The sequence below is a fragment of the Ambystoma mexicanum genome, chromosome 2p (assembly GCF_040938575.1).
Source record: "Ambystoma mexicanum isolate Mex_15411 chromosome 2p, UKY_AmexF1_1, whole genome shotgun sequence".
Classification (NCBI taxonomy): domain Eukaryota; kingdom Metazoa; phylum Chordata; class Amphibia; order Caudata; family Ambystomatidae; genus Ambystoma; species Ambystoma mexicanum.
Window position 1 is genome coordinate 1,204,012,956 of NC_090923.1, and position 18,927 is coordinate 1,204,031,882.

The window sequence follows — 18,927 nt, forward strand, 5'->3', positions numbered from 1 at the left end:
GAAGTGTCCTCACGTTCCACCTGTGGCCAGGAAGGAAAATCACGTCCTGCAACTGCTGTTGGAAGTACAGGCGATGCTCAGGAAAGGCGCCATCGAGCTCGTCCCGAAGAGGCTCCGGGGCTCCGGGGTGTACTCAAGGTACTTCCTCGTCACGAAGAAGATGGGCGGTTGGCGCCACATCCTGGACCTTCGTCGTTTGAACAAATACATCAGGTCACAAAAGTTCAGGATGGTCACCCTCCAGCATGTGCTGGGACAGCTGGAGGAAGGCGACTTTCTATCGTCGTTGGACCTGGAGGATGCATACTTCCACATTCCCATCCTCAAAAGTCACCGAAAGTTCCTCAGGTTCGTCGTCCAGGGACGCCACTACCAATTCAGAGCACTGCCGTTCGGATTGAAGTCGGCCCCCAGGGTCTTTACCAAGTGCCTAGCACCTGTGGCGGCGCGGCTGCGCCTGCAGGGTGTTCACGTCTACCCCCTACCTGGACGACTGGCTCATCCGCTCAAGGACGAGGGAACTCGCCGTCGAACACACTGCGAGGACCGTCCAGCTACTCAGACCTGGGATTCGCCATAAATTACCCAAAGTCCCACCTGGTGCCGTCGCAGTTGGCCCTGTTTCTGGGAGCGAAGCTCGATACAGTGAGGCGCCTGGCAGCACCGTCGGAAGAACGGACGAAGACCATTCTGGGCAAAGTGCAGCGCCTGCTAGCCACGGACGTGGCCAGGGTGTGGTCCATCAAGTCCCTCCTGGGGATGATGTCCTCTTGCATCTACCTGGTGCGCCTCTGCAGTCTACGGATGCGCCCTCTTCAAGAATTTCTCGACGCCCGTTGGACGCAGGCGATGGGCACCTTCGAAGACAGGGTCCCCCTCAACGAGGTGTTCCGGCGGGGGCGATTCAGTGGTGGGGCGTTCGAGTGCACCTCACGGCGGGCAAGGACTTTCAGACGCCGGCGTACCAGGAGACAGTGACGACGGACGCCTCCCTGGAAGGTTGGGGCGCCCACACCGGAGATCTCCATGCAAGAGTCCTCTGGCTCCCGGAGGAGAAGCTCCTGCACATCAACATCCTGGAACTCCGAGCCGTGTTCTGGGCTCTCAAATCGTTCCTCCCGTCGCTCAAGGGCAAGGTGGTGCGGGTCTTCACGGACAACACCACGACAATGTTTTATATACGGAAGCAGGGAGGCACCAGATCCCCAGCCCTATCCAAGGAGGCACAGGATCTGTGGCACTGGGCGGTCGCCCAGGGAATGTTCCTGGTTCGCTTCCACCTGGCAGGAGAAAGAAACACCATCGCCGATTCGCTCAGCAGGGAGCTCCGTGCGTGTCACGAGTGGGAACTGCGCCAGGATCAGGTGGATCAACTCTTCTGACGATGGGGCAAACCCCAAATCGACCTGTTCGCAACAGCGACGAACTCGAAGTGCCAGAGGTTCGCGAGCAGGTTTCCCCAGCCGAGAAGCATGGGCGATGCGTTCTCGTTCCCCTGGGACGGCCTATAACTGTATGCGTTCCCTCCGTTGCCGTTGCTGCTTCGACTCATCAACCAGCTCAAGAGGTCCTCGTCGCACCGGCGTGGCTGAGGCAGATCTGGTTCCCGGACCTTCTGGACTTGTCAATGTCCCCTCCCATCAAGCTGTCGGCGGACGCGGATCTTCTCTCCAGAGGAGGCGCCATCTTCCACCACGACCCGGCGTCGCTGAACCTGCAGGCTTGGCTCCTGCAGCGCTAGAGTTTGGAGGGTACGATATACTGGCAGACTGCGGAGAGGTTCTTGCAAAGGCCAGGGCCTCCTCGACTCTCAAATGTTACGGTCACAAGTGGAAGAGGTTCTCTGTCTGGTGCCGAGCACAGAAGATCAACCCCCTATGGATTACGGCCCCTCAGGTGCTGCCGTACCTGCTATCGCTGGCAAAGGCTGGGCTAGACCATGCCTCCATTAAGATTCATCTGGCGGCGATCTCCAGATATACCAGAACCACAGGACGGACGTCCCTGTGATCCCATCGACTGGTAAGAGTTTATGAAAGGACTGTTCCGGTCGTTCCCGCCGGTGAAGGCCCCGGCCCCGGCGTGGGAACTTAACGTGGTGCTGACCAGGCTCATGGGGCCCCCATTCGAGCCGATGCACTCCGCACCAATGAAGTTTGTGTCGTGGAAGACTGCATTCCTGGTGGCCATTACCTCCGCACGAAGAGTGGGAGAGATCCAGGCCCTATCCTGCAAAGCACCGTACTTGACTCCATGCCTCGGGGGTCTGGCTTAAGACGCACCCCTCCTTTATGCCCAAGGTGCCGTCGGACTTCCATCTTAACGAGCCCCTGGTGTTACCTGTTTTCTTCCCGTCTCCTTCGTCGCCGGCCGAGAGGACTTTGCACTCGCTGGATGTGGCTAGTTCTACGTGGACCGCACGAAGAGTTTCCGGAGGACATCACAGCTATTCGTGAACTTTGGACCTGTGAATCAAGGGAAGGCTTTCTCGAAGTCTTCTATTTCCAGATGGCTCTCCGGCTGCATCTTGCACTGCCACCGGTTGGCTAACTGACCGCTCTCGGGCCGTCCGAGAGCCCATTCGACCAGAGCGATCGCTGCTACTACGGCGTTCCTATCTGGTGTGCCCCTGCTGGACATCTGCAGGGCTGCTACGTGGAGGTCGACACACACCTTCACGAGATTCTACTGCGTCTATCGGGATTCCAGGGAGGAGTCCAGGGTCGGCCAAGCAGTGCTGCGCAACCTGTTCGCTTAAGGGGAGCCTGGTGAGGAGGTAAGAGATGCTTAATGTTGAGTTTTGTATTGCTTAATGTTGCGCCTTTTGCCACCTCCCGTGGTTGTGCATGTGTGTACTGCTATGTATTCTTATATTCATGAGCATGTGAATCCATGCCAGACCCCATGCTGGAGAAGGAACAAGTTACTTACCTGTAACTGTTGTTCTCCAGCATGGGTCTGGCATGGATTCACATGCGAACCCTCCCGCCTACCCCTCTGCGGCTCTTCACTTGGTCATACTGCCACTTCACGTGCTACCAAATCTGAAGATGGCTGCCAGAGGCGGGGCCTAGGGAGATGGCAGTCATTGGCTGTGGTCAGTATGACGCAGAGATCAGCGATTGGTTACTACTACGAAAGACAGATCAGAAACGAAACTGATACTGATTTTTCTTTACCGAGGATTCCCAGCCTGACGACGGGGAATATTCATGAGCATGTGAATCCATGCCAGACCCATGCTGGAGAACAACAGTTACAGGTAAGTAACTTGTTCCTTACTTAACACAAGATCTTTAGTTCAACATGCACTTGAGGTTGGCACCTAAATAGAAGATAATAACATTGATGTGTGTGCATTAAATGAAACCTGGGCGTCTAGAGCAGCCGGCCCATCCCTCAACCTTGCTATTCCAGATGGTTATGCTATGATACTGCAGGATAGAGTGAAAGGTAGAGAGGGCGGGGTGACATTGATATTCAAATCTGCATTGTGTATCTGGGAAAAAAGTTGACAAATCATGAACGGCATTGAGTCTTTGCATGTGAAAAGCACTCTCAATGCCAAATCGACCTTGAATCTTCTTCTAATTTACAGACCACCTTCCCTGACAGACTGTTTTATTTTGGGTCTATCTTATTATTTGTTATCCAATTTAAATCCTAATTCTAGTTTTTTACTTTTAGGGGATTTTAACTACTGGTTAGGTCATAAGGCGGACACTCTGGCATCTAACCTGGAGCAGGCCTTAACAGACTTTGGATTTGAGCAAAAGATTTGTCTGCCGACTCATTGCCTCGGTCACATCCTAGACTGGGTCACCACTATTAACGTCACAAGTAAGGATTTCCAGGTTTCTCCCTGCCCATGGTCTGACCATGTTTTTGTTTATTTTACCATCCAGGCTGACTTCCCAAAGAAATTGAAGGGCAGGAGATTACAAGACTCTTTGGCAAGAAACTTAAAGCTGCTTACACAGGATAGAATCAAAACGCAGTTATGTCCTTCCATTATTTTCTCCCCTATTGATTCTGCAGCAGTGATGGCCCAGTCACTCGTTTCAACCTGGTTAATATTACCAATTCTCTTGCACCTCTTAAATATAGAAAAACTAAGGAAAGTATGAAAAGAAAATCATGGTTTTCACCAGAATTGCAAAAACTTAAATCCTCTACCCTTAAACTGTTCTGTTGATGGAAGTCCAGTCTTTTACTAGGAGCATTGGCAGCATATAAAGGTGCTGCCAAGCTATATAAACTGGTGATTATTGAGGCTAATAAATAGTGTCTTCATTCTAGAATCCTGAATGCCCAATCTGAAGTCAAGGAACTTTTTAAGAAATCAAAAGAACAAGAAGTCACCAATCGGCCTACTGTCAGCATATTAGTTAAAGATGCAGCTTGGTGTCAGGAAATCCAGGATGCTATTAAAAAAAAATTGAATGGCATTAGAACTGATATATAGTTCATATCATCTTCTCTTGGCTCGCAGTAAGACTAGGAAGGAGTTGTTCGCTAGATGTACGACTGCATAGACTATTCCTCAATTTAATTTCTCCACAATTATGGTGGATGAGCTGTCGGTCTTAGTGGAACATCTTAAGGTAACCCGAGGTAAAGGTGACCCTTGCTCATCTATGATAATCAAATCTTGCCCACCGATCTTGCTAGATGCCATCTACAAGTTTGTGAATACCTCCCTCACAGAGGGCCATGTCCCAGCTGACCTGAAAAAGACCTGGGTTACTCCCATCCTAAAAAAAAACTGGTTTAGCAATCGAGGAGCCTCTCAATTATAGGCCCATAACGAGTACACCATTTTTGTTGAAAATTCTGGATCACATTGCCTATGGCCAGATCTCTCAACATCGGAATAATGTTCCCATTCTTAATTGTCACCAATCTGGCTTCGGACAGGGATATGGAACAGAGACCGCACTTCTGGAGTTGAAGTTGAGGCTTCTGGAATGTGTTGACAAGGGTGTACCCTCCATGTTGATGTCATTAGATCTGTCAGCCGCGTTTGACTTGGTTGACCATTCAATTTCGGTTGCCAGATTGGAAGAAGTAGCCAATTTTTCACCAGCAGCGGTTCGCTGGACTGCCTCATTCTTGGACAACAGAGAGCAGAGTTTTTTATGAGGCAGCAGAAGCCCAGACGGTCACGGTTAAATACGGTGTTCCGCAGGGCGCTTGTATATCCCCCTGCTTATATAATATTTTCATGGCCCCATTTTTGCCCTTCTGGAGCAGGAGGTGGTGATCTTTACCAACTATGCGGACGACACACAGTGTCTCGTCCCCATTGTTGGTACTCACTCCCAGCATGAGGATGAACTAAACAGAGTTTATACTTCTGTTGAGAATTGGATTGTGTGGACTGGTACTTGGGACTGAATAGGGAAACAACTGAGTTGCTGATTGTCGGTGCTCAATCGATGCTGGCCAAGCTTGGTCCTTCCTATAATAGTTTTCAACTTGGAGAGGTCAAGATAACCCCCCAAAAGAAAGTTAAAACTTTGGGTGTGGTCGTTGACCAGCAGCTCAATACGAAAGCCCATGTTGGGAGCCTTGTTTAAGCTGCAGCCTATTACATCAAGCTCTTGGCTCATCTTAGACCTTTTATTTCACAGGCCAACGCTGAGACAATTGTGTTGAAAGATGCACGACGCCAATATAAGATAAACAGAGGTTTATTTAAGTAAAAGTAACCACAGGGAGCAGACGCACCTCAAGCTTGCTGATGCTCGAGTTAACTGCTTGCATTTTCAAAACATAGCAATGTACGTACACATTCTGAAGGAATCCTGCTGTTCGGGCATTCTCGGAATGTTTACGCGTCAATGGAACACAGTAATACCGTAATTCGATAACAATGAAAACTAACAAACTTAACACACCTCCCTCCTTCCACATGGGAAAACATTTTACTAAACTATTCAAGATAATAGTCTTTAAATCGATCAGGCAGTTTCTTTGCTCTTTTACAGTGTTCTCCACCGTTGGATTCACCATTATGTTTTCTCTATTGACATTTGATGTACACTTGACCACTCTAGACTTCGACCAACACTCGCCCCCTTTGAGAATGACCACACTTCCTCTTATAGCTTCCACTCTCTTAGGGCCTAAAAATTTGCTTTCTGTACACTTTACCCCAAAACGGGGATTCTTTATTAGCACTGAATCCCCTACCGACAACATCACATCTTTAACTTTAAAATTGGAGTTGAATCTTTGTTTGTACACATTCTGAGCATCATGAATCAAGTTAATTATTGTTTGTCTGTTTACTTCCACACAACCAGATGCCTCTAGCCATCCTGGACACAGTCTGGTAGCTGGCTGCCTACCTTTTAAAGAAACAAATGGTGACACTTTAGTTATGGAATGTGGAGTGATTCGATAGTTCCATACCACTTCCTTCAAGATCTCTGACCATTCGAGACCTGAATTGAGTGCCAGTTGAATACCCCCCCACCCCCCTTGATAAATCTATTAGCCCTCTCCACTAATCCATTCGCCCTGGGATGGTACAGAGCATTTCTCAAGTGTTTGCTCCCATATCGGACCAAGAATTCTTTCATCTTTGCAAGCATAACTGCACCCCATCGTCTGTTATTATCTCTGTGGGAAAACCTGCTCTATGGAACACTTCCTCAAAAAATGTGACCATTTCTTGTGTGGTGGCCTCTCTTAGAGCTTTTCACTCTAACCATTTAGTGTGATAATCTACTAATACCACCATAAATCTAAAACCATCACCCAAACCCTGTATAGGGCCAATTATGTCAACAGCTAGTTTTTTCCAGGGTTCACATGGAACCTGAACAGGGCTGAGAGGCACCTCTCTGACAAATTTCCCTTTGTCCGCTCTTTCACATTCATTGCAATCACACACCACCTTCTCCACCATACTGTCCATATCTGGCCACCAATATGATTGTCTTAACAATCTTTTGGTACAATTCATCCCTAGATGACCTTGATGGGCTAGCTCTACCAAACGGACGCTGATGTTTAAGGGAGGAATAATTTTGGACCCCCTTCTGAGTTTCATTCCATCTTCAGGCAAACTTAACTCTTGTTTGACCTCATACATACTATCAACATTTCTATCCAATGCATTCCTACTAGGCCAGCCATTAATTGTCTACTCTTTCACCCTGGTGAGTGAGGTGTCACATGCATCCGCCTCAAGCCATTCCTCTTTTCCCACTGCAACTGCTGTCATATCTGAAATAGTCATGTCTTCTTCCTTGACTAATCTGATGTGTCCTCATTATGTTCAATTGGCATTCGAGACAGGCAATCAGCCACTACATTTTCTTTCCCTGGAATGTGAATGATTTTAAAATTATAACCTTGCAATCCCACCATCCATCTAGCAATACTGGGAGAACCCTTTGCCCAGTCACACCTGCTCAAAAGCTGTACTAACGGTTTATGGTCTGACTTTATCAGAAACTCTTGCCCCCAAAGAACAAATTTGAAGTGTAAAATGGCCCAGTATACCGCCAAAGCTTCCCTCTCTATTACTGAGTAATTACGTTCAGCTCCTCTTAGAGGCCTGGAAGCGAAAGCAATCACATGATATTCTTTACCTGAGTCCACTTGGTGCAGTGAGGCTCCTAGACCAATTAAACTGGCATCAACTGTGAGAATTGTCTTCCTACCGCCCACAAAACCTCCCAGTGACGGTGCCCCTGAGATGCCTTCTTTTATCGCAGAAAATGCTTCCTGGCACTCAGGAGACCATTTGAAACGTACTCCCTTTTTCAACAAATTCCTTAGGGGTGCTGAGATAGTGGCAAACTTTTCTACAAACTTATGGTAGAACTCTGCCATACCCATAAAGGATCAGAGTTGATCTTTATCGGTAGGCGGTGGTACTCCACAAATATTTTTCACTAGATTGGTTTTAGGTGATATCCCTTGACCGGACACCTTGTGTCTGAAGTACTCAACTTCTCTGAGGCCAATGCAACACTTCTCTCTTTGCACAGTAAGCCCTGACAATTTCAATCTCTGCAATACATTCCTCAATGCTACATCGTGGTCACACTCTGAGCTTGCATAAATCAAAATATCGTCCTGAAATACAGTGACATTAAGATCCTTGAGTACTTCCCCCATGACTCGCTGAAACACTGAGGCAGCCGATGCCAACCCAAAAGGCATGCGCACATACTTAAACGTGCCTTCTGGGGTGACAAATGCAGTTACATGTTGACACTTATCCGATAGTGGCACTTGGTGGTAAGCCGCAGAGAGGTCTATTACTGAAAACCAACTGGGTTCCCCCAGCGTAGCCAGTGTCTCTGAAATTATGGCTAGCGGGTGCCTTTCAATGAAAATGTTCTTATTGAGGTCCCTAAGGTCGACACACAGTCTCAAACTTCCATTGCTTTTCGTGACCAGAACAGGGGAGAGCCATTCAGTTCCATCAACGCGCTCATTTACTCCTTTTTGAACTCGACTTTCAAGTTCCTCACAAAGTTGTTGGCGTAGTTTAAGTGGAACAGGTCTTACTTTGTGTACTACCGGTTGTGAATTCGGCTTAAGTTTTATGTTGTGCTCAAAATTGTTCAGCTTTCCCAGATTGGAAGTGAAGACCTCGGGAAACTCTTAAGACCATCTGTCTTCGATTTCTGCAATTGTTACAGGCTCTGCAGCATTGGCTTGAATGCGGATATCCAGCTGTCCTTGTTCCTTCCAACCTAGGAGCGATGCCCCTTTCTTCGCAATCACTATTTTTGCGGAACACTCTCTTCCTTTGTACGATACTGTGCCATGGAATTCAGTCAGTCAATGTAATGTCCGAATCCCCATAACCACATGGTTGGACTCCAGCGGGAACAAGAAGATCAGAAGTCTTGCCCAGGACATTTCTGAAGGTGTCTTCCGATATTATAGTCAAGGTGAACACGAATCTACTTTCATTTCGATCCGACTCCCATCAATCATGAAATGATCAATTGGTCCTTTGGACTCACCGGACACAGCATTGATTTGAAATACATGTCTCATGTTCTCCTCCTGAACAGGTGGCTCATCTGGCATCCTTTGAAAAGGCTGTGTGATAACTTGATATTCGGTGTCTCTTTGTTCCACCGAGTTTACAGATGAGTCTTTACACGCATTCGCAAAATGGCCCTTACGTTTGCATCTGTAACATTCTGCGACTCTTGCGGGGCAGGTGGGAAAGTTTGCTGAGTGCCTTGAGTTCCCACATCTAGAGCACTTCTGATTCCACCACTCCTTTCTGGTCGTTGTCCTCCTTTTTGGCATGACTGCACACACACCCTGTGCTGCACTGTGCAATGACGGTTTATCAATCTTCATAGCTTTCATGTACTGAGAAGTTTGCTCGATACTGCATGTCAATTCTACCGCCTGCTCCAATGATACATCCTTGGCGAGTAACTTTTCCTGCACCCTGGGACTGTTGGTGCAGCGCACTAATTGATCCCTGATAAGCGAGTCAGTGAGATTTCCGAAGTCACAGGTGTGGCTCAGTGTCCTCAGGGATGCCACACACGATTCTACTGGTTCTGCGCTGTCTTGTGTTCGTTGAAAGAACTTGTGCCTCTCGAACGTCGTGTTCTTCTTGGGCTCGAAGTGATCTTCAATCTTTTTTAAAGCTACTATATATTCATCAGCATCTCCAGCGCCTTCCTCCACGCCATGCGTGAGACCATTGAACACTATGCGCCCTTCAAGCACTAAATTGTGTAGGAGGAGTGCTTTTTTTCTAGCAGAACTATACCTGTCACCCCCAATGGCTATAATGTAGTTTTCAAACATTTTGACTCATCTGTCCCATCTTACAGGAGGCCTGCCAGGCTCAGAAAGGAATGTCGCAGGTGGTGGGATTGCCGCTGCCATAATGTCAATTTCAGAAGAAGGTTCCTGGTTATACAGTGTTCAACAGAAATGTGGTGACTGTGGATGTGCTAAAGGGCTCAGAGATGCTTAGTTAGGTCAGTAGATGAAGCCTTGACAACTTCATTAATTTCATAATGGTTAATTGTTATGACTTCACGAGGCATCAGCATCGATAAAAACCTTCTTCCAGGTTTCAAATAGAACGTGCTTTCAGAAGTCCTTTAGTTGCATCACAATGGCCTGCATGGAATGTCCTGATTCTGCCTTAGTTGAGCAGGGGATGCAAATTGCTAGTCAACACAGTAGCTTGAACGAGCCTCTGTTGCATCACAATAAGCCAGTGTTATTCTTTCAGGTCTGCCATGGCTGGGTAGGCCGTGGGTTGCTAAGCAACAATGTCAAAAGTAAATATGGCCTCGAGGCCTAACGGCAGGGCCCACCCACAGATTGCGAAATGAGAGGGGAGGGGCTGGGCTTCCTAAATGTGTGCGCGAGCACAAGCGCAATGATGGGGCCTCCACCCAACCAATCGCGGCACCCCACTCTGACCTGAGAGGCTGGGCCGCGGCACCTGCTGCCTGGTGTGCGAAGACTGGTGGCCTGAGTCAGCTGTGCTGCGCCCCTCTGAACTCCCACCAGCAGGGAGGAGCGGCGCTTGTGAAGCGCGGGGGCCGCTTCACTTTGGTCTGCTCCGCAGCCTCTTGGGAGGAATGCGACGTACTTCACGCCGATACCGAAGGTGGGCCGACAAACATAGCAGGTCACGGGTGATTCTCGGAATGATCCTCGTGCCCAATGTTGAAAGATGCACGACGCCAATATAAGATACAGAGGTTTATTTAAGTAAAAGTAACCACAGGCAGCAGACGCACCTCAAGCTTGCTGATGCTTGAGTTAACTGCTCGCATTTTCAAAACATAGCAATGTACGTACACATTCTGAAGGAATCCTGCTGTTCGGGGATTCTCAGAATGTGTACGCGTCAATGGAACACAGTAATACCGTAATTTAATAACAATGAAAACTAGCAAACCTAACAAATTGCTAGAGCAATGATCGTTTCTAAAATAGATTATTTCAGTAGCTTTTTCAGTTGGGCTTAGCAAAACTGATACCAACAGACAGGTGGTACAAAACGGTGCAGTCAGAGTGGTCGTGGGACTATCTTGTGACCATGTATCGGCTACTTGACGAGCATTGCACTGGCTCCCTGTGGAGGCACGCTTTCTCTTTCGTCTACTTCAAATGTAGACAGGGCCTAATGCCCTCGTATCTGCAAGATCTCCTCTCTGAAAAAGTGAACAGTAGATCTCTCAAATCCAGCAACCAGAATTACCTGATGCTTCCCAGATGTGGGACCAAGAAGGTCGAAAAGGGAGCCTTCCACATTATAGCCCCAAAAGCATGGAACATGTTACCTTTAGATCTCAGATGTCAGAAAAAGATGGATCCCTTTTAAGAGAAAATTGAAAACAAGGATGTTTGATATTTTTTGGCCGCTCCGGTTGAGAGTGATTCTCTAGTTGTGATCTCTGTTTTTGTTTTAATGTTTTGTCTGTGCCCTGAAGCCCAACGGTCCATGGTTTGCGCATTACAAATATTTTAAAGTAAAGTGCTTAAATTGCAGACTGCGCTTGATCCCCGTTTCACCATTGCGGGATCCTGATCAAATCATTACTTCTCACTTTGCCTTAGTAGCCAAAATTGTAGTCACCAGAGAAAAATTTAGTTTGCATGATATGCGCTATTATAGGCTTCTAAATTGAGGTAGGAGTCATTGCGGGATAATGATATGATAGGGCATTTATAACACGCCTATACACAAGTGTTTCGAGGTGCAACAAGGCAAGGGAGGGGGAACAGAGGGAAGACGAACAACGATCTTACTAGGCCAGGTGACCTAGAGATTGTGCAAGTGCAGGGAGGGGTGGGGACTGCAGGGGGAATGAGGGGTCAGTGCAGTACATAGGTTAACAGTAAAATAAATAAGACAATAAATAAAAGTGCGGCCAGCTGGTGGCAAGTGCAAGGGTAAGTGCAGTCATCCGGTGTGAAGTGCTGGTAAGAGCTTGTAGGTATACAGAAACAGTCCCCAAGTGCATGGGCTGCGAGGGGTGCAGTGCAGGTGTGCAACTGGTGGGGAGGGGACCTGGGCTCGAGATCGGAGGGTGGCCAGGTGACCAGTGCAGTTTCCATATCAGCCAGGCGATCAGCAGGGGAGAGGAGGAGAGAAAGCAGAAGCAAAGAGTAAGGTCTTGTGGTACTTCCGGAAAGGGAGATGGTTCTCAAGTTTCAGAGAGGCAGGGAGGATGTTCCAGAGGGAAGCCCCAGAAGAAGAAAAAAATCTACCACCAACTCGTTGCTTGGAGAAGCAACGAGTTGGTTGCTAATGGCCCAGCAATAAAGGAGAAGGGGCATTTTTCGGTTCCATGTGATATGATCCCCGCACAAATGTCGCCATACAACAATGGCGCCGTTTTTTGCAGCGCTATTGCCATATGGAACCTGCAGGGGACACGCCTGCAAACCCCGTATTTTTTTTAAAGGGAGCGGCAGACAACCCTGCTACCCCTGCTCCCATTTACCCCATATATTTTCCCCATAAATGTCACCTATACCGTTTCCCGGCGACTATATATGACAACTTTATAGCAATATTACCTGATACCCATTTTTCCACACAATAATGACCCCTCCTGAGGTCTGTAAGGCTATTAACACAATAGATGTTTTTGTGGCGAAGTAAAATTGTGCTATAAAAGTAAAGTAAACGGCGAGGGTCAATCAGAATGTTACAAACAATCTGATTGGCCCTTGCCCGGTCCATTCCCCGCGCAGAATCCCTCAAAGCTTTAGCTTCTTTCACATCCCCGGCGGGGGGTGGGTGGGTGACAGCCCCTCAGCCAGTGAAGAGCTCGGAGCACGGTAAGCCCCGATCCTCCGCAGGGCTGTAGGCTGCCATCCTCCCCCGCCGGGGATTCAGGTAAGTGTTTTCCCCACCCACAATCCCCCAAACAATCACCTCCCCACCCACCCAACCACACTTACCTTCTTTTTCTTTTGTTTTCGAAGAGCGAACGCGCTGGGAACACTTCTGTCCCCAGCACGTCCGCTCCCGATGGCCGCCATGGAAGGGGAAAACGGACTCTGTACTCAGTTTTCTGTTCCCGGCATCCATTTTTGTAAGCATTTTTCTTTTTTTTTTTCGGTTCCGAAACGCTGCCGCGTTTTGTAACCAGAAAAGAATGCGATTAGTACACCGGTCTTGCGGGCCAAGGTACTAATAGCAATAAGCCCTCGCCACAGGGCCATTACCGAATCAGGTAATGTCCCAGGGCCTTCGTTAGGGCCCTCGCTAGGGCCCCCAGGGCATTACCTGACTCGGTAATGGCCCTGCGGCGAGGGGTTTATTGCTTAAGTATTTAAATAACATGATGTCTTCATAAGATAAACATGAGCTTGCATTAAGCTTCATGTAAAAGTAAACTGTTTATCTATAAGAAAGTGAAAGCATTTTCTGAATATTAGTAATTATTGACTACACTCTAAACATTCTGATTGACGGGAGGTCAATTGCGATATCCATGTGCTAATAAAAAAGGCTTACTCGTGGTTTAGCTATTGTCAAATCCAACAACTATGGCTTGCAAATGGAGAAAACGCTTTCTTTTTTTCATACAAAAAAAGGGTTTACAAATGGGTGTCACTGAGAATCTTGGTCACACGTCTGAGTGTTGAGAGAAGTTTCAGTGAGTTCAATCTGATAAGAAACATTTATAGTTTTGTATGACTGAAGAGGAAGTTATTTGCTCTAGTTGTACATTTTACTGTGCGCAAAAGTAGATTACGCAGCAGCAATACACACTTTTACAGCTTCGACATCAAGGAGAGCCTGCTTTAGATAGTACATGTATACATGAGGTAATGTAAGGGAATTCTTTTTTCAATATTGCCTCCTTTACCTTCTCTACTTATTTTTGAAAATGTAAATTACAAGTTAAAAAGTAGCTTTTCTTTCTATTGCATTGATATTATTTTGGGGATGGATTGCAGTGCAGGGTGTGCAGTATGAAGGTCACATTCTAGTGGTTGGCCCTGGGTGCTATGTTATCTAGAAACTGCCGAGTACACTCCGCCAAGAAGCCTGCCTTTTACCATGGGTTGGCACTATTGTAACCAACAGCTAAATGTATATAAAGATGACCTTTGCCACACTATCGTGCAGTTCTTGAATTAAGTGTAATCTATTTACTTGCAATTCCAAACCTAAACTGAAGGGACTGATTGTTTATCATTTAAAACCTAAAATGATCATCCCTTATAGAGAGTAAACGTGCGTTGCAGAGACGGGCTTTCTAGTGGGTACCTTTTGGAATGTGACCGAGGAGCATTTCCAGTGCTCAAGTCGAGAGTCCACGCGGGTGGACAGAGTCCAGCCACTTTTTTCAGAGTGTGGACACAGTCCCCCCTGATAAAATGAGAAACATTGAATGTCCTCTTTGAATTTAGGAATTAAAGCTCGAACCACGGTGTTTGCAGGCCGGACACTTAACTGCACTATGTAACCTGGTGAAAAATAACAAACTAAAGGTGAAATGTTCCATTTCGATACTGGAAGTTCCATGGGAAACATTTGTATTGATTCTTAGAGTTTAAAACATGCACACCTTTTAACGTTTTCAAAAACACTATTAGAAGAAAATATCCTCTATTTTGTGTGTGTTGATTTTATGTAAGGCAAATGTCATTCGTCCTGTGTCCCAATTTGGGTGGTTATGCAAAGCCAATTTAACGAAATGTGCCTATTTCGCCTTGATATGCAAACTTCTGGCAATGTCAAAACCCATTGCGTTTCTTTAATTTCTCGAAGTGCACAGCGACAGACCCAATTCCACTCAAGACAGGAAACATCCCTTTGCTCTAGAAACGCCAATGCCATGGCTTATGACTGTGAATTACACGAGTACGCCTGTTTAAGGGATGTACATGAAGTGTAACAAAGCTTTTGAATTAATCGAGTAAGCGGTTTGTGCAAAGTACTGTAGTAGAGCAATGGAGTCCTTAACACCTCTATCCACAAGTCTTTGAACACTTGACACCTGGGGGCTTAAAGATGCGGAAGCGTTTTGAAGCATTAAGCCGATGGTTCAGTTGCCTGGTCTTGCAAGTAAAACACACGTATGCACTGACTTGCTCACGCGCTGCGCTCACCTCCGGAAGTGAAGTCTTGGCAGTAGCACGTGTGATGGGTAGCCCCTTTTAGCCACTCTGTGAATGGCTTAGTGGCCGCCCCTATACTTCTGCGTCTCTTGTTCTCCAGCTACCTGTGTGATGGACAGAATATTGTATTTTGTGTGTTCCGTTCTTCTTCTCCCCTCGCTCCTGGCGATCTCTGTTTTTCGTCACCTTCACCCCGTTTGTTTATATGGCCTGAATCTACAGCCTGAAAGTTACACACAGGAAAGTAGTGTCATGGCTATTTTGAAAGTTTGAATGCCCGTTATCTTTAGCACGGACTGTGACCCTACATTTCTGATCACTTTGAAATCAAGATCTGTTCGTTCATCAAGGTTAATTGTCTGTGTATGTGTTTCTGCCCTCAGGACTTCCAAAATTGCCTAGCCAGACCCCAGAGGAATGTGAAGACCACAGTTTCTATCTGCCTGGGCCTCACTTGGAGGGGAATGGAAGAAAAAGTTCTCATTAATGTGCAAGGACACCTAAAGACTTCCAACCAGTGTTGGGAACATTACCCGAAGGAGACTGTTCCACCAGACTATGAAGCCTAATTGAGGCTTTTTAACATCGCCACCAAACTGAGGCTCTCGAGGTTACTTAAATGAGGCTTTAACAATGTCACCAGAGCGAGGGCCTTTCAAGCATCGCCAGACCAAGGCTATTGCACACACCTGCAAGTGTATGGACGCTTGATCAAGATGGGCTAATCTCTTACCAGACCATACAGCTGTATTTTAGTTTTTCATTAACAATTTTACCACCAATGTCTAACTCGCAGGTCTTTATACTAGAACAATTTTGACTCCCATTTTGTTTTTTAAAAAAACAATCTGCAATAAAATGCTAATCTTACAGGAGTCTGACAATTTTTGACTATGACTTTTGGGGGAACAGTCATTTCTGTGTGTTGTTCACTTCTTATGCTGGTTTAACTCACCTGGCTATTGTACAGTGCACAAGACCTGTCTAGCATCACGTAAGTCTATGCTCAAGATGGATACCTTTTCATGTCTGTGTGTGTTTATTTGCTAATTTGGCATGTTTGTGGTCTGTCATAGTATACTGTTCTGGTATTCCTTTCCTCTCGTCTCTCAATTTCCAAGGTGGAGCCAGTTTCCTCTGAGTTTCCACAGAGAACATTGTAATTCGTCCTATTTTCTGTTCTTTCCTGTACCATATATAGTGTAATATTGCTTCAACCTTTGAGATGCATTTGAGGAATCTTTCAATCTAATCTGGTACAAAGTGATGTCTGCTGCTAATCTTTTTTTGAAGAATCATGGCAAAGATGGCAACTGTTAGTTGGTTTCGTGCAGGCTGATCTAAGTCGCACTGCAATACATTGCAATTCGGAGGGGAAAATATATATATTTTTTAAGCCTAACCCCTTCAAACTGTGTCCTCAATGTTATCCATACAAGAGCAGCCCAGGAGATTTGTCTCATTACTAGGTGGGGAAAGTTCTTGTGCATGTTCTTTCTAGTTTTAGATTCAAATGCTTTCCATAAACCTCCTTATAGTTATTGGTCCAAAGTAACTAAACGACCGCATGGGTGGATCCGTAATAGGATCCCTTTATGATGCGTATGTGCTTCCCACAATGTTCCTCTAAGTCAACACCATTTTCAAATAATTATTTTCCCACCATCGATCTGGTCACAGAGTGGAGTCATCTTTGCAGGATAAGCGAACATCAGAACGAATTGGCTCGGGATACGCCATTGAAACAGCATAGAGATGCACACTAGCTCTCAAGGCTTTTTTTTCCCAGTTGTTGGCCAGGCAAGTCAAGCATAACAAAATCGTTTTTTGTGGTTTTTGGTTTTCTTCTATCTTTAATTTTTTGGGCCTATGTACAAACCCCTATTTCAAGTTTTCCCATGGTTCCAATCACCGGTTCCTGTGAAACGACGCTGTGTGCAACTAGTGCTTTCCATGAGACCACAACAACACAAAGTGTGAATCTTCGGGCCCAAGGCACAAATGGAAAAATACTGCACAGTGTATGCCATTGAGGGTGGTAAGTCTACCATACTAATGTTTCAAAAACAGTGGCTTTGTAAGCTCAAACCAGCAAAGAGCGCCTTACCCAAACATCCATATATTACCCAATGGCATCGAAATCCATGAAACCATGTCTTCAGTATTGAAGGTCCATTGCACTGAAATAGGGATTTCAACAAGAAGATGCACCGCTACACAATTCTACTCCGCAAGTGTTCCGACTCCAAAATCATTGCATGCCTAAACACGGGATCTGTATGAGGTTGAACAAAGACTACTCCATCACAATATGACCCCGACACCTTAAACATGCTGGGCGCTTAAATCTTATATTACATATCTAAAAAATGCCCTCTACCTGATCAAGGGTTCTTGTGACAAGCCAGTAAAACCTCACGAGTGAATTCACATATCTAGCATCATTCTAAAATTAAAAATAAATTATGCCATCATTGGTCACACATTTTTTGATCTCTGGGCATTCCCCTGAGGATATTACATGGGCACTAGAGAGCTCTCTCAAAGAGAGCAATTGTGAATTTACAACTTAAGGTCTTTTGAGCAAAGTCTTAAGGAGCAGAATGCAATATGGGAGCCGCACACAGGATGTAAGAGAAGTGCCTTTATTGGTAACCAGCCTGAGCCCAGCAGTACTCAGCCTATGCTTCGCCTCTCAACCCCAAGTGATCAACTGCTGCACTTGGAACACAGAACCCACAACAGGAGTAAACAAACAGGTAAGAGCGAGTGTGGAATTCTACACAGTAGAATTCCGCACTGAGCAAAACACTCATTATAACACATCTCCCCCCCCCCCCTTACTCAACAACGCACAATAACAACCATCTACATCCACTCCCCCAGACTGGCACCACACACACACAGGCATGCACTCACACCAACACACACAAACCCCAACCTAGAATAAGAAGAAAAGAAATGGAGGCATAAAAATACTACAGAAATGTGATAACGCACCTAACACTATGCGAAACCAAGCTATTGAAGTATGGCTCCAACACAAAATCTTTGTATTTGGAGGGAAACCTTCTCTGCCTGACAGAATGAGCACTGCTCTCAACAGAGTCTGTGGTAACAGTGGCAGACAAACCCTTATCGCCCTCAACCACTACACTACTGGAGGCCTCAGGAACGGGAACAGTAACAGGAATGGAATGCACCTCATCATCCTGAACATCCAAGGACACTCCATTGCCCGTGGGCTGCAAATCATCTTGGCTATCAGTGGCTCCCCCAACAGAAGAGCGATCCAAGGGACATTCAAACACCACCCCTGTATCACTACCACTGCACCTGGGCTCCACCGACACACCCCTTCCATGGGACACTGTCTTTTTCCACCACAACAACACGCCCGAGACTCCACCTAGAGCCATCGTCGAGCTTCACATAACCACGACCACACTTGATGACCACACGTGGTTGCATATACTTGCTGTGCCCTTTAGCCACAAACCTAGGGTTTTTAATCTGCACCCAATCACCAGCTTTCACTGGTAAAGGCTTCCTACGAGCAAGTTGCTCTTGCAAAAAACGCTCTTGTTTACCGCGCACACGATCCAACACACCCTGCATATCGACCTGTGATTGGACACCACCACCCTACGCGGGAACTCTTAATTTGGAGCCAGGTTTCCTCCCCCGCATCAACTCAAATGGAGAATGGCCTGTGGCAATAGGAGTCCGCCTGTAAGCTTTGAGCGACTCAAACTACACTTGCCCACGAAAGACCATTGTCAAAAGCCAACTGAATGGCCCCCTTCACAAAATGATTCA

The 18,927-nt window shown here is 46.5% G+C and overlaps 1 protein-coding gene across 3 annotated transcripts in view; it reads left to right on the top strand.

Annotated features, from left to right (window-relative positions):
* The window catches only part of IRAK1 (interleukin 1 receptor associated kinase 1), a 956,043-nt gene extending 940,065 nt beyond the window's left edge, over positions 1-15,978 (top strand). For all 3 annotated transcript variants that reach the window (XM_069645435.1, XM_069645436.1, XM_069645437.1), the window contains exon 14: positions 15,492-15,978. In XM_069645435.1, the coding sequence (XP_069501536.1) occupies positions 15,492-15,595 (104 nt within the window). In that variant the 3' untranslated portion in view covers positions 15,596-15,978. The remainder of the gene's footprint in view (positions 1-15,491) is intronic.
* The last annotated feature ends 2,949 nt before the right edge of the window (positions 15,979-18,927 follow it).